The sequence below is a fragment of the Charadrius vociferus genome, unplaced genomic scaffold (assembly GCF_000708025.1).
Source record: "Charadrius vociferus isolate BGI_N301 unplaced genomic scaffold, ASM70802v2 scaffold282, whole genome shotgun sequence".
Lineage (NCBI taxonomy): Eukaryota > Metazoa > Chordata > Aves > Charadriiformes > Charadriidae > Charadrius > Charadrius vociferus.
The window spans coordinates 4,484,990-4,502,229 of record NW_009647731.1 but is presented as its reverse complement, the minus strand read 5'-3'; the positions used below and the strand labels follow the sequence as shown (position 1 = coordinate 4,502,229).

At 44.9% G+C, this 17,240-nt stretch overlaps 1 protein-coding gene across 1 annotated transcript in view; it reads right to left on the bottom strand.

The window, feature by feature from the left end:
• The window catches only part of MXI1 (MAX interactor 1, dimerization protein), a 47,173-nt gene extending 29,976 nt beyond the window's left edge, over nt 1-17,197 (bottom strand). The window contains exons 1-2 of the mRNA XM_009881552.1: nt 17,125-17,197; nt 16,299-16,431 (exon numbers count right to left, since the gene is read on the bottom strand). Of these exons, the coding sequence (XP_009879854.1) occupies nt 16,299-16,431; nt 17,125-17,197 (206 nt within the window). The remainder of the gene's footprint in view (nt 1-16,298; nt 16,432-17,124) is intronic.
• Between the last annotated feature and the right edge of the window lie 43 nt (nt 17,198-17,240).

Below are 17,240 nucleotides of genomic sequence, written 5' to 3'. Positions count from 1 at the left end.
CTGGCTCTGCCACCAACTCACTACAGGACTGCAGTTACATTTCTTTGTGCTTTAGTTTATCCATCCGCCCTATAAAAATATTGGTATCGTTTGCTAAAGCAGGAGCTCATGGAGTATTAATTCATGCACATTAAATACACCGGAACCTTCCAGCAGAACTGGCTCTGTAAGGACAACCCCTGGAGGCCTTCAGCAGTCACATGCTAGATTTAGCAAACTTAGTAGAACTCCAGATACGGCCAGCATTTGGGCACAAAACAGGATGGCCAGTACTGCCATGTTTGCAAACATCAGCGGCGCTGAGTAGCACTTTTAGGATGCCTGGAAACCCCTCAGGGATTGAAACAGCACTGCCACAGCGCTAGCTTGCAGCGAAGCAAGTGACCCATAAAGTGGCACTGTGACCACTTGAAAAGGAGGGGGCTTTGTCTTTATACCTGCCTGCCACGCCAAGCATGCTGCCAGCACTCCCTCATTTAGAGCTTGCAGCTTGAAAATTAGACCAACTAGAAACAAAAGGGAAGCAGGCAAGTTCATTCTCCTGGTCTCTGTGATGACAGCACGAGTGGCAAAAAAAGCTTAAATCCTTTCAGGATTTCTAATCTAACGATGTTATTAGTAACCCAGGTAAGGTTGTTGAGGATTATTTAAAAAGGATAGCCATTTATCCAACATTTCTCTTTAACAGAAGGTCACCTTAAAATAAGAGTAAAAGGAGCCCAAGAGCTTAATAAAAAGGATCTATTTTCTGTAATTTGGCATCACATTTCTTCCGGAGCTCTGAGAAGATTATCCTCTATCCCCCATCTGGAGAATCCCACAGAGAATTCTACAATTAGGGAACTGAATGGAGGATGTGCTCCAAGGGAAACCCTGTCATAATTAAACGCTTCTCCAAAAAAAAGGGAGGAGGAGCACTTAACAGGTGTTAGAACCTCATTGAAGATGACGAATAAACCACGGACCTCTGCAAAAAACAAGGTAAGTAAGTCTTGGCTAGCCATGGCTGAGAGCTGCAGGTGGCCAGAGGAAAAACAAAACCTTACTGTGCAAGATACCTGCAGGTATCACCATATCTACTGCAGGATATGGGATATCCTAAAGGCAAGGCACGCTATAGCCAAACTCCTAAAGTGGAGGAAACTCCCAAAGCAAATCCTTCCCTCCCAAAAAGAGAGGATCCTTTAAGTCTGGTTCCCAGTAATCAGAGACATGAACATAATATTTAGTCCAGAAAATCTCCCAAATCAAACCCACATCCCCCACAAAGTCTAAACCAGCAAAATCCATTTGTCCAGGCAACTTGGATGAAAGTTAACCTACCACCAGGGCTGAGCTGAGGCCCTTTAAAACCACTGCCCGTATGTTCTTTGGAATGTGCTCATTGTTCTTATTTACTGTATGTTTCTGCAGGAGACTTTGCACTCTTCTTGGCTATGACATTAGCAGTTATAAAGCCAGAGATATGCAATGGCTTGAATTCCTATATTATATCGAGCCAATTACCAAGGCCAGCACTGAAAGAACAAAGTTTGGCCCACTGCTGTGAATAAAATTAAAACAGCAGGTTCTCCCTACTCCCCTCACACAGGAGACTCTTTATTACCTATCTGCCTTCTGATGAACAAGACAACTGAGAGGGGTCACAGGCTTTTTCACCAAGTCAGGAAATTTATGCTGTGACTTTTAACCGTATCGGTGGCATGGATAAAAATAAACCCCAGCCTCCCCCACCCCAACACTTTCCCACTAAAGACAAATGAAAAAGAAAGAACCTCAGCAACACTGAATGAATCCTACAGGGGTATCACTTCTCTTACCTACCTATGCTTTGCTTAGTCTTACTGGGACGTTTGGAAAAGTTTTATTTTTTCTTTTCATCTAAATTTGGGAAAAAAACCACCCAGCACTGCTCCCCACTTACCACCATTCACTAACTCTTATTTTCTGTGCCAGTTTCCCTTTGTTTGGGCAACGGATACAGAAAAAAACGCTCTATCTTCTGTTCATAATTCATTTCATTTTCTGTAGTGCCTGATCTAGAGATTAATTTTCTCCCCTTGTCTTCGGGCTGCACATGTTACTAAGATTTATTTGGAGTTAAACAAGGACAGTGCTGCCAGTGAAGTGGAAAAAAGTACAGGAACCTCTATTGATATTACATTCAGAAAAAAAATCTTTTAAATAGGTACAAAACCAAATGTAACTGGACCTCTTTAAGGAAGCTGGTCTTATCAACTGAGAACCTGGACAGTATCACCAGACTGAAATCAAACCTCCATCCTTGTATGCCATTGCCAGCTTTTTGATGGGTACAGGATGAACACCACAGCTGTAAACTATTGCAGCACTCAGGGAACATTTCAGGGTTACTTGTAACACACTGTATTTACACCAGCAAGGAACTGGTACATTCAATGGGATTTTGCTTTGCTGCTGTTGATAGTCACAGCCTGTGTCACCCAGTGAAATAAGGACACTGCTGAGCATGGATCACAAACCAGAGGAGCTAACATTCCCACTGTTGGGCCAACAGGACAAGCAGGACCTTGCCCCCACCTACAAAACTGAAACCACAGCCAAGCGGGTATGGGCATGTTCAGAGAGGGAAACAAAAGCCCAAGTACATGTACCAGCACTGCTCAAAATCTCAGCTGCAATTTAAAAGTAGATCAAGCACAAACTGTCTGCAGGGTTCTCATTTAAAAGTCAGGTTTCTATAACAGTCAGTTCTTTAACAATAAACTTACAACATCCAAACTGATAACATTCCTTCAGTTTTTAGGGGTAGTTATATAAGGAGGAGGATCCTGCTGACTACATTTTGAAAACATCTTGGGAAAAGATCAAGAGTTTTAGAAGCTTAACATAAAGAAGTCAAGCAAAGAACAACAACAACCAGCAGAGCGGTCCCCATCACAATTTTGAACAACAAAAAGCTGGAAGAGGAGAAAGTTAAGTTTATACCTCTTTACCCAAGATACCTGAAACTGCATACAAAATAGGAACAGGGAAGCAGCAATTGTCACTCTAATTTAAAATCAGATGCAACAACCTTTTTACGCCAGTTAATGATGATTCTGCCTGCAACCTTACTATCCAACACTGTAACAAGGTGTTCCTGAAACATTAAGCTACACTGAATTCCCCCAGTGAAGAAAACATTGTAAATAATTTACTACTTTTTCCCATTTTTTGATTTAAATAAAACCCCTCCTACCATGGTAGAGGCAGCCAAACTTGCCCTGAGCACAGGTAAGCCAACAAAACAAACTATGTCAGGGAGGAACAAGTTCTAAAGAGCACTGAATTCATTTGTCACTGGGTTTTTTACTGTAATTAAAATCACAACGCTGCCACATGACATTAAACACAGCTGACCTTTCTGGTTTACACGTTTAATATTGATAAATAGCCCAACAAATGCATCTGCATTTTGGTTTGGCTTCTTAGTGAGCTATTTTCTAGTGGGAAAACACAACACTCAAGAGTCCCTGTCCTACATGATACACACGTAGCATTTAGACCCCATGACTGTCATCTTGCAGCTGGTCACCCTCCTGTCTGTATCTGGCACCAGCTCTTGGCTCCAGAGGAGCCCAGGACTCCAAGAGCTCCATCTGCATTCCAAGAGAGACACCAGTGGCTCAGGAGATGCTGCTGGCTATAACTACTGCCAGGTAAAGGGGGCAGGAGGAATAAAAATCACCTCTTCCAGTACATGTCCTTAATGCCAACACAGAACCAGTGCTTCTCCTCCAAATTCACTCACCCCACTCTGCTTTAGCAAGACATTAATCAGGAAAGAAACATTCCATCAGCTTGTGCAAACTAAGGCATAGTTACCCAAATCATGTTTACCAGAACAGCAGGAACATCCATCCACAGACCAGGCGAACCACTTACTGTCTTACTTCATTCAGGTTCAGCCACCTCTGCTGCTTATGCATCATCACACCACATACAATCTCATTCTTCCTCATTTTATAGACCTTTCCCACCTTCTGGGTCTGTTGACACCCATTCATGCGGCCACCAAATTCCCCTGCAGCAAATGCCTTCTTCCGTTCCCCAAGCCAAGGTCAACCACCCTTCTTGAACCAGTGAACTACATCACTGCCTTCTCTTTTATGCAAGTTCTTCCTCAGAAACTACTCCCATTGGAAACAGCCCAATGACAAAACAAAACAAATGAAAAGGAAGGGTGATCAACAACTTTTTTCAATTTTAAATCCACCTGTGTCCACAAAACAAAACTTACTGGCTGAAGAACCCCAGTGTTTTGCCAGGGGTTCAACTAGCAGGTTTCAACTAACAAATCAACGCTGTAAGTAGTCTATGAAACCAACTGTACAAGCCATAGTCAGGGAAGCTTATGGAAAAGCTCCACCAGTGGCAGCGGGGTGAGGGTTTCAGCCCAATGGTAAGACAAATGATAGCTGCACAAGACTGAAATCTCCCTGCCCAGATGGAGATGCTCAAGGGCTGAGTTTCTAAGGCAGTTGTGAACCTACCTCACCTCTGGGAGGCCCAGGACCCTGGCTCTCGGAGGCCTGCACAGCAGCCTCACAAACACAGCAGCTTATGTTACTGAACGCTGCCAAGAGCTCCCTGGAGAGGAGTGGGATGCAGCTGAACAGGAGATGGCATAGCTGGAGCAGAAGTCCTTCTACTGCCATCCTTATGCCCTTTGCAAGTACCAGCCTCAAGTCCAACAAGAGCCTCACCTCAGCCTTACACATCAGCAAATCTAACAAAACATTTCCTTCCAAGCAATAGTAGAGCCAAAAGTTACCTCGGTCCTTACTATCCCATGATCCCCCTACACTGTTTGGCCTTGAGGTCCAGAATAAATGCTTCTGCATGAGGAGCTGAAGTGAGGAGACAGAACAGACTGTTTCACCTTTTTTCTGACGTCAGTGGAGATGCACCAGATTAACCTGGCCCCAAACTCTTGCTAGTTTTTCTGTCACTCTTAGATGGACATGGTATCAGATTCCTGCCAAGGCTCTGATCAAAGCTATTTTCCCAGGATCAAGCCAGACCCTTTCCAAAGTTCACATTCTCTGTCTCCAACAGAGAAAGGGACAGAGCCGTACTGGCATCTGTTCGTGTTTATTCATCTTTGGAAAAGGAGAAATGGCCCCACAGTCTCTTTTGAGCTCAACAGGGGGAAGACAGCTCCTTCGTGCAGTTCACAACTGCAGAAAGTCACCTACCCCTGGGTTTCTATGCAGTATCCCGAAAGCCTCCTGCAACACTCAGTCAGAAACAACTTTAAAAGGTACGATGCACACATCCCTTGAAGAAGTGAATGTCTTCAAAGCCACCTACAGTATTTATACAGCCCCTCTCAGTTTGGTGCCTGCTCCTCATAATCATTATTTCTGTTTGCAATGCTTCAGAAATTAACTCTTCCCTAACACTTTCTATGCAGCAGGAACATCACCAACACACAGAAATTCTAAATTATTTTCCCAAGGTCACACTGGCAGAGCAGGGTACCTTACTTGGGTTCCCTGAACCCCAGGATAAGGCATGCATTGGTGGGTTGCTGTTCTCAGGCACCCCAGAGAGGCGTCTAACAAGGACATTTGTGCCATCTGGTTCTTGGGTCAAAGACAAAAAAATGACATAATCATTGTAAGCTGCAAGTGGGGAAAAGGGAGAAAAAACCCAAAACCACAAAAACCAACAAACCAGCCCAAACCTAACCCAGCCCTCATGTCTTGCCCACTGTCTGCCAAGTGAGCCAACTCTACTCTCAGACACCACTGTCTGAGATGCCAGAGAAGACTCTAAGCTGGGAGTGAAGAGCAAAGCAATATTTTACCAATAAAACTCATCCACTAGGCACATCAGGCACAACCCTCATGCAGGGAAGGAACTGCACCCAGTCCCAAACAAAGCACGCTGTTCTGTTGGCGTGTATTCTGCTTTTTCAGCACAAGGAAGGAAAAAGCAGGAAGACAGCTCTTCCCTGCTGAGCACTATGAGCCTCTTCCAGTCCCAGAGCTGAGCTCCCCAAAACCAGAGGAACACCCTGATAAGGAGCAGAAGGTAGCAGCCTGCAGGGGAATTTTCCAAGCCAGGCCACAGAACAGCAAGAATGTTGTTTTGTATTCACTGCTGCAATCTGGGATCAGCAAAGAAGTCCCCTGCTGGCTTCCCTCCCCTGGGAGGGAGTACAGGCTGGGAGCAAGTGTGCTGGTGTCAGCCTTCTGCACCACCTGAGACCCTATGTGCAGAGGCTGGTCCTAGCCCCAAGTACTAAGAGAAAACTGCCCCATCTCATATACTCCCTCATGCAGGGCCCTGCACGGCCAAGAGGAACTGGGTTTGCTGAACAAGCAGCTATTCAATATTTTGTTTTCTCCTCATTGTTAAAGGAGTGGCCTCAAGCCAAGCCCTGCTCTGAATACAGAGCTGGTGGTTTCCTTACAGGCTTTTCGACAGGCTCACCGAGAGCAGCAGCTAGGCAGTTCACAAACACGTTTACTGTCAAGCACCCTCGCTTTCCAAATTGGAAGCTAACAACAGGGAAATTGGAGTTGCAGCTTCTCACCCCTTTGGGTGCCTCTATGAAGACCCCCAAGGGCCTGGTTTTCTGGGCCACTTTACACATTCAAAGCACAACTGCTGCTGGTGCCCCTTGCAGCTATGCATCATCAGCACTTCTGCAGCTCAGATCCCAGGTTCATACCTCGGGAAAAAAAATAATTAAAAAATTACAATATGAGGAAGAGACTATTTGGTGGTCTATTATAACAAACCAGGCTGAAAGGGACTTCCTGAATGCACACAGGGCTGCTGACTGGGCCCAAGAGCTAAGCAAATTCTCCAATGAGCTATTCACTGCTCCATTTGTCTGCCTTCTAACTTTCATGACAAGTGAGCAGAGGTCCTACAGAAACCACCTCCTTCCCTTCCCAGCCCACAGTTAACCACATTAGAAGGGGCTCATGCACACAGATTGGACGGAAAGACTGATGTATGTTCATTTTGGGAGGTATGTTATCTATTTCAGCAGAGAAACCCTAGCCCACCTTCCTTGGACACGCAGCAGCCAACATCTTCTAGAATAATTTATAATTTTATAACTATAATCAGGTAGATTCTCACAGGTCAGGAAAAAATATATTCCTTGCCTTCAGCAAAGCAAGATTCCTCTCTATGATCCATGATGCAAGGGAGTTTTAGCTTCTTGTAGACAAATTCTTGACTTTTCTATTTTTTTTTTTAAAATACATTGACAAAACCACGTTTTTCAGGACCTGGGGAGGAGAAACATCAGGCAGCTTCACCGTGGCACTTCCAAGCTTCCTCATGAACAGAGAAGAACACAATACAGAGTAAGGACAGCAAAATACGGACACTTCCTCACACTAACGTCAGGTGTGCGCTGTCCCTCAGGTCTCTCCCAAGTGCTACCTGGAAGGACACCCTCCCTACATGATCATCATAAGTAATTCATTTTGCTTTGAATGATCTGTTTAAGTAGAATGGGGCACAGACTTCATCCATCCCTTTCTAAGCCCTTAATATCTCTGTTAATGAAATTTTCTCTGTTGAATATTCAGGCGTATCACGGAACAGGGTAAGGCCTGACGCTGCTGAAAGCTCTATGCGGTCCCTAACCCTGCTGACTTGCAGCAGGCTCCATGAGTCTCACTGCACAGTCAGAGACTCAGTCTCTTCCAAGGCCACTCCAAAACCAGTATCAGAGTTGCTGGTACTTGCACAGCAGATAGATAGCAGTGATTCACAGAAAGAGAATAAAGGCACAGGAGGCAATTTTCAAATCTACCTAGAAAACTTGGGTTCCTAAGTCTTGTCTTCTTTCAAACAGCTACAAGCTCCAAAACACCGATTCTGCTTCCTGAAAACAGGTTTAGAAAAGCCTGTGCATTACCCCAACATACAGATGGGGGGAACCGTATAATGTACAGATGGTAGGACCCATGTAGGTCATCTGACATGCCTAGATCTTGCAGCCTTTCGGCAGCAGACTCAGGAAATCATCCAAGGGCACAGCATGCCAGCCCTCTGCCCTATACCACCCCTCTTCCCACACAAAACATTACCCTTTCGAGGAAGATGGTCATATCCAGAAATAGCCTTAGCAATATCATCTGCAGAGAAACAGTCTGTTTGGGGAACATGTACTTCTCTGCAACATGCATCTTCTGACCTAAAGAAACTGCCTTCAGATGCACTGGGGAAAATGAGGCTTTTTGAGTAAACGCCACCTGACTTGAAACGCACTTTGTTTGAAAAGAAACTGATGGCATTTGTATGGCTGTGGGCCAGGCCAGACTTTCTTCACTTCTATTTAGACTTGTTATTTATCTCTCATGTTACAACTATATTGCTAAAATACTGTGCCTGGAGATGAAGGGAGGGGAAATACACTTGAAAATACATTAACATCACTGTCAGCTACACACTGTATTAGGGAGACTGAGGCATAAAGACTTACACAGGCTGTAACAATATCAGGAAAAGAACCCAGATGTCCTATGTCTGGAGTTACATTCTGTCAAACAGGGACACAATCATCTAGCATCTGGGAGATCCATGAAAAAGGAAGGTTGAGAAAAACAGAAGAGCTCCGATTTCTTCTGTTCTTACATTTCTGGCTCACAGGCAGCAGCAACTAACATGAAGGCAGCGAGGTGGCTACCTCCCACTGCTCCCAGATGGCCAAGCTACTTATGAAACAGTTCATGAACTGCTGCAGTTTGTACCCTAACTGTTAAAGGCAAACCAGAACCAGTTGCATGTTACCTTACAATATCTATACATTGCTTTACGGCTGCCCAAGCACCTGCACAATGATGACTGAAGCAACAGCCTCAATGGCAACCCTAATGTCATCTGTCCCTTTCCATTACTTCTCCCTTCTTGATGGTGTAATAGATGGAAGGAGATAAATGAGAAGTGTTCAGAAAATAATTGACTTATTTATGCAAAGGAAGCTTAATCAAAACCGAGGCAAAAGAATTGCTCTCAGTCCACATGCCTGCTTGTCAGAGAGCAAGCAGCAAAGTATAAACAAGTAATTAAGATAATGTTGGAAATCATCTAGGCTACTTCAAACTGAATTCATAAAGCAACAGAACTGAAGTGAAATCACTTTTATATCAGAGAATGGAAGTACAGGAGGGAGCACAGAAATGAGAGATGGGAATATATCCAGCAGGATGGAAAAAGCAGGCCTGTTCCCTCTGAGCTGATCAACAAGGCAGTGTCTCACAGAGTAGAGATCCAGGCAAAGGCCAGCCAAGTGCACAGCCCCAGAGACCCACAGCCTCTGATCAAGAGAGCCCAAAATAGTCAACAAAAACAAACCCTATCTTTGTTGGTTCAAAGGGGATAGGGAGTAGGAGCCAACACTCTCAAGAGGAGAACAAACAGAAGCCAGTCTTTGAATTTGGGCAGAAGTTTGTCAGGAGGGATCAGGAGATGATCAACAGCAGAAACTCCAAGAAGCAAGACAATTAACTCAGCAGCATGACTGGGTCAGAGAAATGGAATTGAAAGGTCAAGGAGAAGCAAGAAAGGAAAAAGTCAGTCTTACCCCCAAACAGAGGAGTAGATGGAAACAACACTACAGGTGACAACCAATTCACTGTCAAGCAAAGGATCAGGTCAGGTTAAACAAGAGCATGAAGGATAAATCCTTGCATGTATTGTGGATGAGGCATTACACAGAGAAGATACAAAATAGGTACAAATGTGGCAGGAGGGGAAAAAAAGCCCCCAAACATCTGACAAACAAGACATACTACTTAAACCAGTGAATTGACTGTATACTGAATAGAATAGGAAGAGGAAGCAAGGGAATTCCAGGAACAGATGACCAGGTTTGGCCCAAATGTCCTCCACACCATCCCAGGGCACCAAATCTCTCTAGGAGCTGAGGCTAAGCACCTTCATGTTTCAAAAGACCCTAAAAACCAAAATCTCAAGTTTCTTGTCACTGTGCCAGCACTGCTATCTGTGATGCAAATCAGCCCACAGCAGTTGCAGCACAGCCATACCCGGGTAGAGTGCTGCAACATGAACAGCATGATCCCTGACTAACTCCCACTGCTGCGAAACAGCACGCTCTTGAAGAGGCTTCCCCAAATCTGGAAGGACACAGGGATCACGAGCCTTCAACCACAGAGGGTGACAATTCACAGCAGACAGATGCTGCAGCAGTGAATTATAGCTAAGTTGGAGGTAACATCAACAACTGAGCCTGCTTCTACTTTACACAAAGGCCTATTTGCACAACTCAGATGGAGAATACAAATTAAATTTTACACCTACTGAGGTATCAGAGTATAAATTCAGCCCAGAATCATGGCTTTCTGCATAGACTCCCTGCCACACAGATCTCCCTATGTGTGGCTATATTACTAATACAAAAAGGAAAGCACAAATTGCAGCTCTGCAGGATCTTCCCAGTTGGAGGGCTATAAAATAAACAGGGTGACAAAGGGGAACACAGTGGGTAGTGGGTTCCCCCATGGAAACCACTACATCAGCCCTAGCACTTTTGGAGGCCTCATTCCTCATTAGGGAGTGGGTTTTATGCTTCTCATGTCGTTTGCTGGGTTCACCCTCACTTTCTGTGTTTTGCGTTGTAACCTGCCAGTTGTAGTACTGCAAAGCCAACCATCACTGAAAAGACACAGCATACAAAACCTCACCTACACAGGGTATTTTTTTTTCTCCTCAAATCGTTGGCAGGGTCTCAGCTTCTGGTGTAGATCGGTAGAGACAAGGAAAGGCACAGCTTAGTGCCAGCAGGTTCAGAAACTCCAGCATCGCTACAACTTGCTTGCCTACACTTGCAGACCGCATTGGGGCAAATTACATCAAATGGACACACAGGACGTGCTGGGGCTAAACCAAACTACTTGAGTACAGCCCTACCTGCCAACCTGCTCTGATCAACTGTTCTCCAGTACAAACCTATAAAAGATAGTGGGATTTTAACAAGGGGAGATTCCGCCTCTCATGCATGGATCAGCAATCCATTTTCCCAGTCTAACACTCAAACTGTCACTATGCTTTCTCAAAAAGAAGTCATGCTTACACTTAACTATAGTCAACACTGTTGGTCAGTCCCCCTCAACATCCCTAACAGCTCAGCCTTGTCCAGTTTTCCTTTCTTGAAAAATTAACTAGCATATTCATATATATCCTCTACTGGAAGGCAAGATCCCATCTCCAATGAAATAGCTGGAGTTGTCTGGAAATATAGACACAATTTCAACAGCAGGAAGACTCCAGATAGTAATCACACTATTTGTACATTATCAAAACGTGGCACAAATCAAATCATGGCACAGCAAATCTCATCCATTCTCTGTTTCACACATGTGAATTTATACTATACAAAGCAAAGCCAAGTCCTGAGCCACAAACACAGCTCCCTGGCACTACAAGGCTTGCGACAGAAAGCACAGTCTCTATCCCCAACATATTATACAAGAGCCAGATTCTAACCCACCTACACACAGGGAGTCAAAACTCAACTCCCACTAGCTATGGAGTAAGGTATGAACCAGTGCAAGTGCAAGTGCAAATGGCTAAACAAAAAAAAAAAAAAAAAGGCCCCAAACAAACTATCACCCAGAAACAAGTAATAACTGATAGATGCTAGGAAGCAGCAAAGCTGTCAACAAAAAACCTCAGAGACCAGCTCTCTGGCATGTGAAGGAGGAGTAGGGGCTTTGTGCAGAAAAGCAGAACAACAGGGGCTGACACAGCGATCTGTTCTTTCAGGAACTTCTTACACAAGATAGGCAAACCACCCAGACCCCTGTGCATCCTCTCCCCCAACAACATCAGAATTACAGCGCTGTCCTGACTCCAGAGGCTGTAGGAAGGAATGAAAATTGCCAGGTACTCAAGTCATCAGGGCAAGGGCAGGGGGAGGGGGCAGTGAACCTCCTCTGACAGAAAGAGATATTTAAATCTCTGCTTAAGCAAGTGGTTACCAACCCCCCTACTTCTTTCACTTGCGCAGCACTACTGTTCTGGTAAATCAGGCTTTTTTGTGCACCAGACAGCCAAGGTTGACTTGCAGCTACACATGCCACATCCTTTTAGCTTCTGCGCCCATGTTTGTGAACCTGTGGCACATGAAGTCATCACCTGAGGTACCTAATGCACACCTACCTGCCTCCCTCCCTGCCAGTCCTTGCTCATGGACACTGTGAGCAAATTAAGCTTAAAGCCAAGAGTACCTGAGGCTTTCTATAATACAGCCCCCATCCCTACCCTCAAAAAACAGCTTTAAAGGTTACAAGAGTGGAGGGCCAAAGAGAAGATTCAGCACAAAACCAAGAGATGGAATTCAGAAGTGTGGAAAAAGAGTTCCAAATAGGGAGAGCGCAACAACAGAGAAAATGAGGAGGTACATCACTAGAATAACCAGAAGGGCAAAGAAACCCAGACATCCAGATTTTCAAGACACCACGTCCAAAATTCCTTACCGTACCCATTACAGCTGCTGATTCCAAGCTCTGCAGGCAACCTGCGACTGGACTGTAGATGTCTGAAAGACCCTTGGGAAGCAGCCTCAGACACAAGGGAAGATAACGGGAAGAGAGGAAAATGAAAGGAAAAAGAAACTGGACAGAGATCAAACCCTCCCCCATGGAACTGAGTAATAGATTCTTTGAGTGCCCTTAACAACACAGGCCTCCCGGGAGAGCTGAGGGCTCCTAGCACTGCTGGGAGGGTGCTTGGCATCTCCCCAGCATCAGACCAAAAAATAACAGGCTTTTCTACATGCCTGAGAATCTAAAAAAAAACAAAACACAAATGACAATCTAATATTGTAACGTAATTTCAGTTTCCTTTATAAATCTTAACTTCATTAAACTGATTGTATTATGGGGAAAAAATCATTTAGCATCCCTGCTGTTTATTTTATTTCCTGACACAACAATTTAAATTGATTAAAAAGTCTTCTCAATTATTTTCCAAAATGTATAAATATCAAACCAGTCTAATGCTAACTAACTATAACGAACCTTTCAAATAACTGGGTCTATTCAGAACTGCATATATATGGGCTGTAAGAGCAGTTTCCAGTGACATCGAATGCAAGCTAATGTATCCACAGAACTGTACTTCTAGCATGGACTACTTCACTTCTCTAGCAAGTTTTCAGAACTCAGCTTCCGTCCCAGAAATGTCATCAGAAGGAACGAACATTAAATAAGTGATAATGTATGTTACAATAAATCTCTGCTAATTTTTCATCCCAGTCCAAAAAACAGAAGATACTTTTGTCAAGAGCAAATTAAAAGAGGGAAAATTAAATTCTAATTTAATACAGGTTGACTAATTGATTTGCTTGGCTTTTTGCTTTCAGATATGTATTGAACAGGATCTTTTTTTTTAAAAAAAAAAAGTTTCCTGTGTTTATTATGAACTCCAGGTCACAATGACTGTGATTCTCCACATATTTTTGCAGGTGGGTAATTTTCAGTACCTAAATATCCCTGACTAAAGCAAGACTGCGTATTTTTAAATATATTCAGGTTTCAACTCACAGCATGCAACACTAGGTCTTTAAAATACCCATGCAAAACACTACACATAAATATAGATAATGTCCTGAGGATTGCAGAGGGAAACCCCTCTACAGCAATCTGCATGCTGCCGGTTGCACAACTGAGACAAACAAAACACAAGAGAACATTAGCCAAAATATGCTTCTTTAAAAATGCATCATGTTAATTAGAAATAATGAAGTAATGTTCTCCCTCTTATCTGCACACCTCTGTTTGGGGTAGAAAAAAATATTTTGCTGGGGCTGGGAGACCCTCATAGCTCCATAATAAGATTCGCTCCACCATTGCCATCCAGAGCTGGGCTGCCTGTCCCTCAGAACTTTCTGGGTGTTTGTGCCATGACAGCACAGAGCCTGCTGGGAAGAAATAGCTGTCAGGTCTGGGCTGCAAACACTGAAGAGAAATACTTGGATTTAAACTATAAATGAAAGAGCATCTAGGCTCACATAATCACGGATTATTTGGTTCAATAAAGACCAGCAACAATGCACACCTGTCAATTTCTAGAAGTGTATAAATAAAGAAAAAAAAAAAAGGAAACAACTGTGCTTCGCCAAGGTTGCTTGACAGATATTTTTACAGGAGGCTTTTAAATGACATGATCTGCCCAAGATCTAAATGCACAATTTCTCTATGCTAACTAAACACTTTTGAGACAAAAGCAATCTAAGAAAATCTCTTGTCCACACATGAATGTAACTTTTGCCCCTCATCAAGGGCTTGATATTTAATTCAAAGTCCATTCAAATTCCACTAGACAGATCTTAATGAACTGTCCCTTTGATTTTTACAGGAAGGGATGATACAGAGCCTTCCTTAAACAAGGCTGATGCTATGCTCAGCGTCACACAAAACACACTGCAGTGAATTTGGAGGCATCCTGAACTTCACAGTTGTCACTTCCCAGCACTGCAGCCATCTGGAAGGCCTGCCATCTCCTACAGCAAGTGCAAGCTGCTACGACTTGTGCTAAAAGAAACTCCCATTTCCAAGTGTGTGTGTAAGGTGTGAGCTCCCCACAAGACCTGCTCTGGTCTCTGCCTAGAGCAGACCTGATGCTGGTCACTCCCTGAAGCCGAAACAAGCACAGCAGGCAACACACTGGGTAACACTCTCACTCCAAAGGTTCGGTTCAGCCCCAGTATTCCTTGTATAATGAAGATTTTAAGTAAGACCAGAAAGTATCTTTTCTACTTCCCTGTTGCCTTTCCCCCCACAACAGTACATTCAGCCTGTCACGCTAAGTGGCCCAGTGGGTTGGTCTCGACACAGAAAGGTGCCCGTGAGAGCTGTGCCTGGGGGCTCTGTGCCGGCGGGGCACGCTAAGCATCCCTCTGTAGCCTACAGGCTGCTGGATTCAGTGCTAAGGAGCTCCTGAGGGGGATGTGCTTCCAGCCCTCCTCTGGAGAAGGGCAGGTTGCCATGACAAAGGCCTTTGAGAGAAAGAGGTGTGGGATGGAAAAATAGTATGTGAGAAACCCAGAGGGGAAAAATACAGATCTCAATGCAGCATTTGCCATCATTTCCCAACACAAAGTGACTGGGACTTGGGACTTTGGTTCATGGGAAACAGTAAAGGGCTACAACTGCCCTGAAATCAGGAGAGGCTGGATGAAGGAAGGAAGCAAATATAAACACACAGCATACAAAGAGCTCAGGATATGCTGATCCTGATGAAGAAAACTTGCCCACAGCAAGGTGTCCTGATATCACTTCACACAACCTTTATTATCAAATGCTGACAAAGCAGAATCACTGCAAGCAAAGGCACTTTTCCCCTAGGTCTTTACAGGTCCTTCCCAATGGCCTTAAGAAAGCTTTAATCACCTGAGCAACCTGCCACCATTTTATGCATTGCACAGGCCTTACTGCAGTAAAAGCAAGCTTGCAACTGCCTTTTCAAAATTATACTTTATGCTACTAAAGCTTCCCTATCCCCGAAGGTCTCAACAACTCTACAGAAGGGAGCAAAAGAAAACAAAAGGAACAGGAATGAGGGGAGAGGTAGATTCTACCACAGAACCAAGTGGTAGGCTTAATCCTGTTGTCTCTTCTAAATTTAAGAAGCTAAGAAATATGGCATTGTATAATAAGAGAAGTATCAAAAACGTGGAGTTGTACAATTACCAAGCAATCAGAAAGCTGGGAAATCCCACTGCCCTGAAAAACAAAGTGAAAGACAGCTTTGTTTTCCTGAACTGAATTTTTAACACGTTGCATGTAGCAGCCAGTCATCTCCCTCTCTCCCATTTGTTGTAGGGGATCCATTTCAAAACATAATTTCCGTGCTTCAAATCATGCCTGTCATTACAATCCCAAAGCACTCAGGCTGCACGCACACCATTCCTTAAAAGCAGTGACTTCTGGGTTGGAAAGACATCAGCTGTATGTAATAGGAATAGCTATTGCCTACCTCCTCCCTGAACCCTAGGAACAGACCTCCCTATTCCCCTTCCCTCTGCAGCATCTAAGCCTTGGCACAGAGTCAGCTGGCAGTGCCACTTCAGATACAGCTCCCCTGTGTCCCCTCTGCTATCTGCACTATGGATCCAGAAGGGATGCTGTACTTGTGTGTCCCAGCTCCAAATCCCACTGTGCTCAGACTCTTCCCATTTTCCCTGCATGGTAAGTTTCTCATCTCTGCCTCCAGCTTTTCTCTTCAGCTTCATCCTCCCAGCCAGCCCTGCACCCCACACTTTTCTGCCCGCATCGTACCTGTTGGCAATACTTGCATTGCTGCCACTGCCGCTGTGTTTCCTTGCCCGGCTCAGCCTCCGTGTGGGCTTTGGGTCTTGTAGTCCAGGACTTGGAACTGAGGGGAAGGTCGAGGCATAGCCATGTTCACATTCTGCATGAGAATCAACAGGCAGGGCATAAAAAAAGGGTCATTACAAATAAAAAAAAAAAAAAAAAAAGTCAGCAGGCAGGCCTCACCACTAACCCGTCAGCCTAGCTGGGGAGGGCCCTTAACCACAACAGCTCAGGGAAACGAATGATGATGTATTCAGAGGGAAGTGGACTGGGAGGTGGAGAAAAGAGAGGAAGGGGAGTGTAAAGGCTCTGCCAACCTTGGGCGAAGGACACCACCACTCAAACACCTGAAAACATCAAAAGAAAGTGCGACAGCCCAGAGAGCGTATCTTCTCTCTCTTCCCGTCCAAGCTACCTGAATCAGGCAAAGCAGGCATATTTCACTGTGCCACCAAGGTCTCTGCAAAGCCAGAGCCACCCACCACCATCCTGCCCGGTGCGAAACTTTCACACCAATCCCCACTTTTCCTTCCAGAAAACACATTCACCTCAATGTCCCTCTCTCTGAAAAAACCTTCCACCTCAGCCAGCACCACCTCCAGCAGGACCTGTCAGCCCTGTCCCTCACCAAACCCCTCACTGTTGATTGATTCACCACCAGCCCACCAGCAAACCCTCGCTCCAATCCCCTTCGCCAGGGCCGCTCTCGCCCCTCAGTGGGGATCTCTGACCCCAACCCCGCTCCCCCCAGGGGGGGCTGTTTTCCCAGCACCCCTCCTCCCCCCATTACCTCTCTCCCTTCGCTCCAGATACTCGGCCGCCTCCAGCAGCCGCTGGATGTTGATCATCTGGACCTGCTCCATGGCCCCCGGGCCGGCAGCAGGGGGACTCCGCAGCCCCCGGCCC